A 13,383-nucleotide genomic window follows, 5' to 3' on the forward strand; every position below is an offset into this window, starting at 1 on the left:
ATTTATTTATGATATTTTATGCTCCCTATATTCTAGTACTTCTCACTTTCCTTTTTTATCTTTGGTCATTTTTGTGATAGAAAGGGGGAGAATGACACATGCATGAATGATCTTCCGATGATTTATTTTGATTATACTTGTGATTATATCTAATTGTTTATCAAGCCATGATTTTTTGGTCTGTGGCTTGTTTTATTTATCATATGATTTGTACATTTTTCTCTTATACACTACCTTCTCAATTGCATTGTTGTTTGAGTGTGCATGTCATAGGTTTTTAGTATCATGCAGGATTTACTTCATGACAAGTGGTTTAGGGTTAGGATATTTGGTTTAAATAGGTCAACTTATGAGTGATATGTAAACTTCATTTGAGAGTATTGAGGGGTTAATCATTATTTTGTCACAAATTGCCAAAGGAATGGGGTCAAATTTGCTAAAAAGTATTAAGGGGGTTAATGAGCTAGACTAGTTAGTTTAATATGGTTAAGTTTGTTCGGTAAATAATAGCATGCTTAGGTGTATTATGAGCTAATTCGCATAAGAGGTTTGAATTTGAATTGAAAAAACGAAAAATCAAGAGTGTTCAATTGCTCATAATAAATTTTGTGCAATTAAGATGGTCTCACTCATGGCTCAACCCACTATGTTTATTTTGACTATAGATATACTCATTAGTTGTGCTTTTACATGCCCTACACCCTAGAGTTCATTTTCATTATTCTTTATGCATTTCTAGCACTCTCAAAACCTCCACTTCGATTCCGCTAAGGAGTTTGTGGGTGGTGCACCACATGTAGACGTGACGACTAGATTTTGGTTGGTGTAAGACCCTTGGGAGAAGGTAGCATTTGATCTAAATAAAACTAAGTACTATTCTTTTAGAATTAGTAAATTACTTAATAGACGATTGGCCCATGGTTTTTACATCATTGAGTTTTTGAAAGACTCTCTTGGTGATTTTTCATATACACCATGTGTCAATTATGAAATTGTTCCTTAAGTATTAGCTATATATGTTGATCAAAGAGCTAATATAACATTTACAAATCAAAATTTTGTGTTAAAAGAAGAAGAATATATATTCTTCTCCCTTTTAAGTGGTTTCATGAATCAATATCAAAACTTTCAAGTAGTTTTAAGATAGGGATATAAATTATCTTTGATTGTTTACATGTTAGTGACATAAACAATGCATTATAAAGAATCTTAAAAAAAAAATTAAAAAAAATCCAATACTCAAGTTAATAAGGTAGGATAGATTTGTATATTTCCAAATTTTTTATATGAAAAGTTGGGAAGAATGTTCTTTTCTTGAAAATATTAAAGTATTTTTACTTTTTTATAGTCAAGAAATATTAGGGCCTATTTGGTAATTATTTTAAAAAATATTTCTTAAAAAAAATTTTGAAAAAAGTTTTTAAAAATTATTTTATGATGTTTTGTAAAATAAAAGTTTATTTAAAACCTAAAATGTTTTTAATATTTATTTAATTAGTATTCCTTTTGCAAAGGACTAAGGGAAGAACCCCACACACCTTGAAATATTTGAAACAACCCTTGATTCAAAATATTTAGAGTATCTTTGGGAATTGTTTTTTAAAATGGTTTTTTGTTCTTCAAAAACAAAAATATAAAAAATATGTTTGACAATCAAAAACTATTTTTTGTTCTTAATTGTTTTCGGATAACATTTTTTAGTTATTTTTTATTATTTTTACTTTTTTTTTAAGAGTTGTTTTAAGAAATAATTATACAAACACGTAAAATGATTAAAAATAAAATACTAAATATAAAAATTATTTTTAAAGCATATTAAAAAAATATTAAAAAAATTAAAAATATTTTAAATTTCAAACAACTTTTGTTCTACAAATATTAGAGAATAGTTTTCAAAGACGGTTCATAACGACTATTTTTCATAAATTTTTTTAAAAATAATTATCATACAATTTAATGTGTTTGGGTATACTTTCTATTTTTTATGTTTAAAATTAGAAAATAATATTAACTTTTATATAAGATATAAAAATCATTAAAGAATTTTATTTTTTTAAAAAAAAAGTAATGATTTTTCAAACTATTTAAAAAAAATTAAGATATCAAGAAAGTTTTACTATATTGACTAATTTAAAAAATAAAAATTTAGTTTATATATTTCATTTTCTTTGATGAGAAAAAACTTTACAAATAAAAAAAAGATTAAATTTGAATAGAAAATAAATATATGGTTTGTTTTATTTAAAGAATTTATTGATAACATTTAATTTCTAAAGTAACTTTCTATTTACTGGCTTCTTTTTTCTCATATCGATTCAATTGTTTAACTTGGAAAATTGGATATATAATTTAAAAATTAGTAAAAATAAATAAATTGTAATAAAAAATAAATATATTATTCCTTTTATATTTTGAAAAAAAAATTGAGTCATAATATTTAATTTCTATATTTGTTGCACTCTTTTAAAAATATTTGAAGAATCTAATTTGTTTTATCATTTTTTATTAAGAAAATAAATAAAAATAAAATTCAAGTAAATTAAATCCTATCTTATTTAGGGCAAAAGTGTCTTTTCCTTAATGGGCATTCTCCTTTTAATAAAGAAACTGAAATTTGCGTCGTCGTGTTCTCACAAAACCGTTCACGAACCAGAAGAAGCTGAGATTTTGTGCAGAGCAGAAGGAGAAGATGCAAGGCGGAGGCGTGCTGTTGATAGCGACCCAACAACGTCTGCTGGCCATCGACGTGACGAAGTTGGGAATCAGTCGCTACTCACATGCTAAATTTCCGCCGCTACCGGTCGTGAAAGTGTTCAATTTCGTGGAGGAGGGATATTCCTTTGGTGCGAGTTTTTTCAAGTGGGAATCCAAACTATATATGGCGGGCGGCGAAACAACACGCTCGGGAGCATCAAAAGAAGAGCATTGTAGGCCAGTCGGCTCCGGCTTTGATTTGGATTCTAGGGTAAGCAAGCCTTCCCGTGATATCTTCGTCTCAAATCTCACCACGCTCGACTCCATCTCCGAATTCCGTAATCATTCTGTCACCATGAGTGCTGAAAAGCCTAGTCCCATTCTTGCAGAATTTGAAGGTAAGATTTACGTGCTTTCTGGTCCTTCTAGGCGCTGTGACTATTCCTTGGAGACCCCCACGTTTGAGGTTTATGATCCCTCCCTTGGCCAGATGGAGCCCCTGCCTGATCCTCCCTTCTACATTAATAATAATTACAATTCATATTATTGCGTCGTAGCTAGCTGCTCCGTTGTGGGATCCTCCATTTTCATGTTGGTTGGTGGCCATTATTATCGTTACCGCATCCAAGACAAGAAATGGGATGAAAGAAAATATGCAATGGATAATATACCCGTCCAGATACCCATGCTTCCTGGTTTTGGTGGCCAGTTGGTGCCTGGTTACGGTGACATTTTCATCTGCTTTCGGTTCCATTCCTTGATTGCAGTCATGCTCCGTTCTGATGGGGGTCGTCCTTTCCAGTATATAAATGAGGTTTTTGATCCTTGTTACCGTCCTGATTCATTTTCTTATAATGGACTAGTTGTCTCGATGGGTAACCATGAGATGTGCATAGTAAAGCCTGCCACAGCAGAAGCTAGAAACAGAGACCGCAGTGTTGTTTATGTGGCCACTTTTCGTGTCGAGAAACTATATTCCTCACCACCTGCCTGCAACAGTGATGATTCAGAACAACCACAACCACCAACCCCACGACCCTTCGTGTCTATTACTTGCCTGAGCAAAGGTTTTTATGACTTGGAAACATGGGGCCGCGAAACACCTAAAATTTCCGGTGCCTTCTTCCATCGATGGGAGTGAAGGACGGTTTGTCTCTCTCTCATACATATTTCTATATGCATCTATACATTTGTTCATCTCGTTGTATTCATTCTAAGAAAGCCAAAGATTAAGAAATTTGATTTCCGAATGGTTGAGAAGTTCTAAGGTCTTGGAGATACACAAATCGCTATTCATCCTATGGGAAGAGCAAAAAATTCTACAAATACTTCGTCAAATAAATATAAAATGTAAATTAAAGAGTTAAAAGTAGGGATAAAAGTGTCTTTTCATTAATGGGCATTCCCGTATAAACAAAATGAAAATTGCGCGGGCATTTGCTCCGATTACCAGCTCTCAAAAGTCAAAACCGTTAACGTTCGGTTATCTTTGCGATCCTTCTGGATCCCTTTTGCTTCCTCGAAATCCGAACCAGAAGAATAAATCCTGATTCCTGACCCTAGAAATTGAGATTTTGTGCAGAGGAGAGAGGGAAGATGGGAGGCAACGACGTGCTGTTGATAGCTACCCGACTACGTCTGCTCGCCGTCGACGTGACGAAGCTGAAAATCCTTCACTACTCAGATACCGAATTTACGGTACCGACATTGCCGGTTGTGCAAGTGTTCGATTTCGTGGACGGGGGTTATTCCTTTGGAGCGAGATTTTTCATGTGGGGTTCCAAACTTTATATGGCCGGCGGTGAAAGAACTCGCTGGGATGCATCACAAGAAGAGCTCAGTAGGCCACTCGGCGCCGGCTTTCCTTTGAAGTCTAGGGCAAGCAAGCGTTCCCCACTTATCTTCGTTTCAGATTTCACCACGCCCGATTCCATCTCCAAATTGAGTAGAGCTAATTTCAGGATGATTACAGAAAAGCCTAGTCCCATTATAGTAGAGTTTGGAGGTAAGCTTTACGTACTGTCTGGACCTTCTTGGCACTATAACCATCCCTTGGAGTCCCCCACGTTTGAGGTTTATGATCCGTCTCTCGACGAATTTGAGCCCCTGCCCGATCCTCCCTTCTACATTGATAATAATTTCAATTCATATGATTGTGCCGTGGCTGGCTACTGTCTTGTGAAATCCTCCATTTACATGTTGGTTGGAAACCGTTGTTATTGTTACCGCATCCAAGACAATCAATGGGATGCTGATGGAACTTCAATGGAAGAAATAGGTGTCCACAAATATGCGTTGCCTTGTTTTAGTGGGCAGTTTGTGCCTGGTTACAATGACATTTTCATTTGCTTTCGTTTCCATTCCCTGATTGCCATCATGCTCCGTGATGACGGTGGTCATTCATTTCAGTATATAGATGATGAGGTTTTTGACCCTCATTACCACCCTGATTCATTTTCTTATAAAGGACTAGTTGTTGCCATGGGTGGGCATGGGATGTGCATCCTAAAGCCTGCCAAGGCAAAAGTGGGAAACAGAAACCGTTGTGTTCTTTATGTGGCCACTTTTCATGTCAAGAAATTGGATTCCTCGGTCGATGACGCCAAACGAGCCTTGACTAGTGCGGAAAGTTCCATAGCTCCTACCTCTAAGATAGCCAAGATGGTTACTGATTCTGATATCGGAACTTCTCATCATCATCGCGGTAATCATCATTCCAGTCATTCTGGTTATCATAATATAGATCATTCATTGTATTTAATTAAAGAATTTTATGTTGAAGATGTTAGAGAGAGTGATGATTCAGCATCTCTCCAAGAGAGTGATCCACCACCACCACCCCAAGAAAGTGATCCACCACCACCATCAACCCCACGACCCTTCGTGTCTATTACTTGTTTGAGCAAAGGTTTCTATGACCTCGAAACATGGGGCCCTGAAATACCTTACATTACCAGCGCATTCTTCCATCGATGGGAGTGAAGGATGGGTCTGTCTCTTTCTCTCATACATCATTTTTTATTTATCTCTTTGCATAGGCATCTACACATTTGTGCATCCAGTTACATGCAACCTAAGATAAATAGCCACTATCTAGAGCATTATGAACTTGCCTTTATAGGGATACATCTTACTCACATGAGTATATATATATATATATATATATATTTCGGTCAAATCAAATCATAAATATCAATCCTAGCATAAGATGTTTTCTCTGTGACTTTTTTTGGTATTTTGATTATCATAACCCACATAGCATGGTATTTTGGTAATATTAAAGATTGTGCAGGTCAAGACAAGTGCTAGAATGGAATAAGTTATCATCAAACCCACTCTCTCCACAAGATACATGGAAGAACAAGCCATTAGACAACCTAGAGATTTATTAATTAAAGTGAATTCTAGTTTAATTTGTTCAAGGAAAGCTGAAAATATGTATGCATAAGGAAACCAAAACTTACCCAATAAAAGTAACACTTATTCCATGGCATCTTCATGCATGTTAAGGAGTACCAAAAATCCTTTTCTAGGACATTGTTATGGTAATTCCAAGGACCAAAGTATAGTTATTTCTATTTTTCATTCGAGTTGATAAAATCCTCGTGGATAACTGACCTCATTGATCACTGTTTTTTATAATTTGATGCTCCTATCTTATTGATGAACCTCTAGACGTTTGGCTGTCAAAAAATGAATCATCTAGATCATCAAAATCTTGTACAATGTCATCATTTGTGTATGGGTTGCAATGGTATAATCAAAGCCATTGGCTATAGATGGCCCAAGGTTCGGTTTATTCTTAAATTTTGGAAGAAGTGGCAAGTTAGTATATTGACAGTGGACTTTTTCTTAGGAAGATTTTATTGGAAATCTTCAATCCCTTCCAAGGTTTATTTGTTTGTTTTCTTTTTTTCTTTTTTTCTTTTTTCATTTTTTTTTTTTTTTTGTCTTGGGGTTGCTCCTATGAAGAAGAAAGATGCTATCTAGCTTATGAAAATGTCTTTGGTATGCTATGTTTGTTGTCTAGGTTAGTGTTGTTTGTGTTCCATTCCATGCATAAAATAAGTTTTGTGACTGCTAAATGTAAATGGTGTTCTAAATTAATTCAAGTTCTTCTCATTGAATATTTGGTAACTTTCTTTTAGTTCTAACTCTTCTCCATATTTAGTGTCTTGTAGAGGACCTGATTTTTCTCCACAAACAATATGACTTGGATACCAATCCTCTATTGTGAAAGTTGGTCCTATGACAACTTTGAGTTTCAAGTATAAAGTCACATTCCATGATTTAACTTATCCATATGACATGTCCTGAAATCAAACATGATGACTTAGGACACTACATATATATATATATATATATATATATATATGACATTGTTTTGATTCAACATATTCAATGCTTGGTAGTCATCATAGTCTTTAGTTTTCGACTATATATATGAAGTTTACATCAATTGTTGGTCACAGTACAATTCTTGCATTCTCTCGTAGATATTTTTGAAGTGTGCTCTAATGTAGATATTTGGAAGTATGTTCTAATGCACCATTTTTCATCCACTCTTGGAGATTTTTTCTAAGTATGGAAATGATGGCATTATAGGACATGTTTATTGTGTAGATGATGCTTATGCTTGCATGATATATAATGTTTGTTAAAATTTCAAACTCTTCTTGCAGGTCTGAAACTTCTTCATTGCTGTTAAAATTTGCAAATCATTTGTAAAGATCATTGATTGGTTTAAGGATTGAGCAGTCGTCAAGGTGGTTGTTTCCTGTAATTTGGGCAGAGGTTTGAAGCTGTGAAGCAATGCACTTAGAATTTTAGTTCTTTCAACGGTTGAAGTGTTATCTCCATCAGTGACCACAAAAGTAATCTCTTTCTTTGTTAAAAAAATGCTTCAATGTCGTTTCATTGTCTCCTTCCAACTAGGATTGGTCATGGTTTGAGAGCTTACAATGGGGCATGGTATGGGTACCAGTTCAGTTGTGGACTGGAGTTTAGTCCACAAAAAATTAGGATGTGTTTGGTGCTTGGAAGTTGTGGTGGAAAGAATGAATACAACGGAAAAAGATAAGGCAATCAAATACAAGTTTTGCTGCAACTAATTTTCCCTCACTTTTCACACTGGAAACAAAAAATGAAGAATATGTTTGGTTCCAAAGAATATTAGGGAAAGAAAAAAAAAAACTAAAAAAATGATTTTCATGTTTGGTTTTCAATTGATAATTCAAAATAAAGTAAAATTATTTTAAAAATTATTTATTTTTATACCATTTAATCTTTATATAGAAGAGTTAAATATGTGAAAAAAGTTTGATAACTATTATCAAGAAAAGTTTTTTGTTCCTTGGAACAAAAAAAATACGAAAACACTGTTTGACAATAAAAAATTAAAGTATTTTCAAAAGATATCTTTTAGTTGTTTTTTATTGTTTTCACATGTTTTCTAACTGTTGTTTTAAGAAATAATTATACAAAAATGTAGAATGCTTAAAAATAAAATATTAGATATGAAAATTATTCTTTTAAATATTAAAAATAAGTTAAAAATATTTTAGGTTTCAAAACAGATTTTTCTTTTATAAAAATTAGAGAATAGTTTTTAAAAATTGTTATTAAAAATTATTTTTCAGAATTATTTTTAAAAAAAAAATTATCAAACAAGCCCTTAATGTTTTAAATAGGTTGAAATAATTTTGACAGTTTCATACCTTATCAATAGGATGTCTACTAGAAAGTTAAAATACCCTTAAACAATCTTATCCATTTTCCAACTTTATTTGGTCTTTCATTCCTCTTCAGGTTTTTGGGTGTGAGGGTTCGCTCATGTTCAGGCTTCAGCCAGTTGATATGCATTGGTGTTACATTTGGATATTCTGGATGCTACAATCATATACATCTCAAATTTCTGGCCTTCAATCCAGACAACAAATTCTTTTATAACAATCGCGCCTCCCTAATATGGGAAGACCTTTGAATATCTCAACACATTCTCTTGCCTATCTAAGATAAGAAGACATTTTCTCCATGATTATCACCCTTTATTTTGGGCCTTAGAAGAAGTGTCTCTTATATATTTAAGGTTTTTTTGCAGGAGTAGTGTATTTTTTTAAAAAACTATAACATAAAAAATAATTCTAAAATTACGATGCTTTTGAATTTCAAGTAAAACTAATATTTCTTTAGAGTAAAAGTAAACTATCTTTTTAAAAGACGCTTTCAATGTAGAAAAAGTGAACTCGTTTTTTGAAAATACGAGTTCAACATAAAAGGTTTTAAGGAAAAAAGGAATTTATCCTTTTAAAAACAAATTTAATACAAAAAATAAACTCACCTTTTGAGAATATGAGTTTAGTATTAAAAGTGAATTCGGCTTTTGAAAAGACAAGACTAATGCAAAAATAAAAGAAGTGATGAAAAGTGCCATATTTTTTATTTATTTTTTAAACAACTATATTTTAATTTTTTTTTTAAATAACATTTTGAAAAAATCCTAAATTTATTGGTGGTTTTTCTTTTGGAGTTTAAATTATATATACATATTATGCATACACATTTAAAAGTGATTGCCGAAGAATTCTTTATTTATTTATTTATTTATTTGCTTAATTCTAAATGAAACTTAAGTTGTTTTTTTTTAATATTTTATTTTCATTAAGTATTAGAAAGTAAAAAAAAAGAAAAATCACCATGTTATTTTAAACATTTAGAAAAAATAAATAAATACTTTTGAGTTTTTTTATTCAAGCAAAAAATTTTAAAAATAAGTAATAAGTTAACCAAAAAAAAATTTTTTTAAAAAAAAAAAAAACAAATGATTTGAAATCTCAAAACAAGTTGATTTAAGCTAAAAGTTTAAAAAACAAACCACGCCTCAATTGGAATAATTTTTTACATTTTAAGTAGTTTAACTCCTCAATACCCTACCTTGTTACAATTTGCTATAGGCATAGTTGTTTTGTCTTTAAATTAAGGTGATGTTTCTTTTTTTTATTATTTAGTTCTAAATAGAACTTAAAACTAAATAATGGTTAATAATGTTAATTATTAAGTTGTTTGATTTTATAATATTTTATTTATATTAAGTATTAAAAAAAAATCAATGTATTATTTTTTGTATTTAGAAAAAACTAAATATTTTGATTTTTTTTATTCAATTAAAAATTTATAATAAGTCATGAAAGAAGAAAAAGAAAAAAAAAATAATACGTAAATTGTTTTTAACAAAAAGTTAGGAAAAAAAAACGCCCTCTAAGTAATGGAACCCACCACTTGCCCATGTACAAGTGTGTGAAGGACACCTTTTGGTCTTTTAATTTACCCGGTTGAACTCATTCAAATGCAAAGATCCGCTTTAATTACATAAAGTTTATTTGGTAATAGTTTTAAAAAACGGTTTTCTGTTCATTATAACAAAAAAAAAAAAAAAAAAAACAGATTTTACAATTAGAAAATTAGTTTCTATATTTTGTTTTTAAAAATGAAAAACATGGTATTTTTAGAAAATATATTTTATATGTTTTTAATTATTTTTACTTATGTTTTAAAGATTATTTTAAAAAATAATTATATAAACATGTAAAATAATTAAAAATAAAACACCAAATATAAAAATTATATTTAGAACAAATTTAAAAATATTAAAAATAGGTCAAAAACATTTCAGGTTCTTGAACATATTTTGTTTTACAAAACATCATATAACCGTTTTCAAAAATTATTTTAAAAAACTATTTTTAAAAATAATTACCAAAATAAAGTCATAGCCTTTGATTTTTGGATAAGAAGGATATGTTCAACTAGCTCCTTTGATTTTATACAACTTACATAGCATTAACCGAAAATTATAGAACTTTTCTATTGGAGACAAAAACTTTACATTCAGCTTATCATTACTTTATAATTGGAAAATCCTGGTTCACAGATGAACTTACAGATGAAAAGAAGCAGTTAAAACTTAAAACAGTCCTCAAACAGGTATATTGGTTGATCCAAAAGCACTTTGCACCCTCTAGACTTAAGTGGTAGGGCCTCCTAATTTTGTTAAATAAGCACTATGTTACCTGGGTTAGGGGTACAAGTGTCTAATGTAGGTATGTGTCTAGGTATATGGTCCTTCACATCTCAAATCTTATGATTCAAAGACTTGGTTGAAAAGTGATTTTGGATGGTATTTGAAAATGATATAATAAAGATAAAAAATCAATGGAAAGCCCTTGACAACGGGGCATGCTCAACCCCTAACATGCATGCATGGGCCGAGCATGGAAGATAATGCCCACTTTTGCTAGGAATTGTCCTCAATTTCTAATTAGTAAAGATTTTTTTTTTTTGTAAAAAATATTGTTTAGAATATTTTCTAAGTTAATATATTATTAAATTTTTAAAAAGGAAAGTTGTTGAAAATATCTCTATAAATATTCTAGGTATGAGATAAAAAAGTTATGAGATGGAGATGGGATTGTAGAGACTGTACAAAGTAGATAGAGATGTAAAGAAAAACGAGAGGTACTCGATGGAGCGAGAGAGCTCATAGTCGGGTATGGATACAATAAGTGGAAAAATATAGGATGTTTCAAAAACCCAATAGTTGCATCTAGTTCTCTTCTCTATAATATTCTCTATTGTATAGTGGAATAATTTTCTTTTATTCGTGGACATAGGCATGGTTGACTGAACCACATTAAAACTCTATATACCATATGTGTGATTATTTTATTTTTGTGTTATTGAATTAACCTTGTTTCCACTAAAACTTCCACTGTCACAACACTTTTGAGGTTTACCCACACCGCATGGGTGGAGCTAGGTGAAAAGAGGCAACATTCGAGAGACAATTATATTGTTAAGAAGGCAATATAAGAACCATGGTATCATGGTGCTCAAGGCTTGTTCAAGCACTTGAAGCTAGAATGAAGAGGGGCGTGTGATGACAACTCCTTCCTTGAGCAAGGAGCCTATTGTTGATAGAGTGTTTGGGTTATAGGTGTCTAATGGGCCAAGCGACCCATTTTGGCCAGTGGTCAAGCATGCCAAAAGGTTGGCCGGGACGACATGACCCAATTACTATAGTAGGTTGACCTAACATGGCCCAAAGGAGTGGGTCATGTTGGGCCTAGGGAGATGGCATGTTGTGCAATCATGTTGGTCCAATGGATCAACACTTGACCTATTTAAATATTACTTTTTACTTTTATTACATATCAAATAATTATATAACGACTAGTTTAAAGGATAAAAAAAAAATAAATCAATAGCTATTTTTTTATTTTCCAAGTCAAATATCTATATTATTTTTCTCCCTATTTCCTTTTATATTCAATATTTTAAATTTATTGTTATTTGGATATATATATATATATATATATATATAACCCAAATTCAAATATGATTTTTTTTTACTATTTTTAAAAATTAATATTTCTATATATTTATACAATCACAAACTTGATAAATATAAAAAATAAAAATTATAATTACTAGAATTGTTTAAAGTAACAAAAAGAAATTTCATTTAAAAATAAAGATAAAATCATCTAAAAAATTAAATTAAAATTTAAACAAAGTGAGTAGCCCATGAATTGTGGGTTATTAGCATGGGTCATCGGCATGATACGACACAACACGACACGATTAGCCTGTAGGCTTATGTGTCACAACACGACACGATTAGCCTGTAGGCTTATGTGTCATGTCAGGGCACCTATTTGGTTTGTATGGACTAAGCTGATTCGGTATGATTTGACCTAATATGATTTTTAAGTGGACAATGTCATTCTATCACGTTAGTCCGTAATGATCCACTGAACATTAGGCATTGGACACCTCTAATTCGTGTGTGAGTGTTTTAAAGTGAAAAAGAAGGAAAAGCACTATCCCACATGGGAAAGTGATAAGCACTCTTCTGGATTTATATATTAACCCACTTCCCTCAGCGGGACGCAAGGGAGGTATTGCGCTCGAGTCCATGAAAGGGAATTCGGCTGATTCGGATTTTCCCATTTTTTTTCCCATAAATATGGGTGGTCACCATTTTTGGTCAACATTTTTTGTGAAAGACTCCTATCCTCCTCCATGCAAAAAGAACCCTTGACCTATTGGACTCTTCAACTTTTCATCTCTCATTTTAATAATAATAATAAAAAAGATATCAACACATTTTTACAAACACAAAATATTAAAATAAAAATTTAATAAATAATTTAATTTTAATTATCTTATATCCAAATTTTATTTTATTAAATATTAAAATATATAAAAACTATTATCACAATTTTTTTAATGAATATTTATATTAATTAAATATAATAAAAATAAAACTATAAGCATGTTAAAAATCATACATATATATAAATCTAAATCAAATATTTTTATATAAAATGTGTTTTTAAATTATATTTATTATTAATGTATAATTTATGTAAAATAATTTTAATATGTGTATTATTTTTTATTTTATTATATTTTGGATTTTGAATCGTAAGAATTAGAATTTTGGACCAAACTAACCTTCTGCGCATACATAATGTGGAGACGGGAGATTGGGTTGCTTTTGAAACTTATATGCAAAATAGCCCATTTGAATCCACGTTTTTTATTTTTGTCCCAAAATTTTAACATGTGTAAAAGGTAATTTTGTTCACATACGGGAAAAGTCCAGCTACAAAGCTAAGTGGCAGCAAA

At 31.1% G+C, this 13,383-nt stretch overlaps 1 protein-coding gene across 1 annotated transcript; it reads left to right on the top strand.

The window, feature by feature from the left end:
- Nucleotides 1-4,247: 4,247 nt before the first annotated feature.
- On the top strand, nucleotides 4,248-7,756 carry LOC117913483. Its single transcript, XM_034828469.1, has 3 exons — nucleotides 4,248-5,398; nucleotides 5,477-5,683; nucleotides 7,377-7,756. The coding sequence occupies exons 1-2, from the start codon at nucleotides 4,291-4,293 to the stop codon at nucleotides 5,674-5,676; spliced, it is 1,308 nt and encodes a 435-aa protein (XP_034684360.1). The 5' UTR covers nucleotides 4,248-4,290; the 3' UTR covers nucleotides 5,677-5,683; nucleotides 7,377-7,756.
- The last annotated feature ends 5,627 nt before the right edge of the window (nucleotides 7,757-13,383 follow it).

Source organism: Vitis riparia, chromosome 4, assembly GCF_004353265.1.
Source record: "Vitis riparia cultivar Riparia Gloire de Montpellier isolate 1030 chromosome 4, EGFV_Vit.rip_1.0, whole genome shotgun sequence".
In the NCBI taxonomy this organism is placed as follows: domain Eukaryota; kingdom Viridiplantae; phylum Streptophyta; class Magnoliopsida; order Vitales; family Vitaceae; genus Vitis; species Vitis riparia.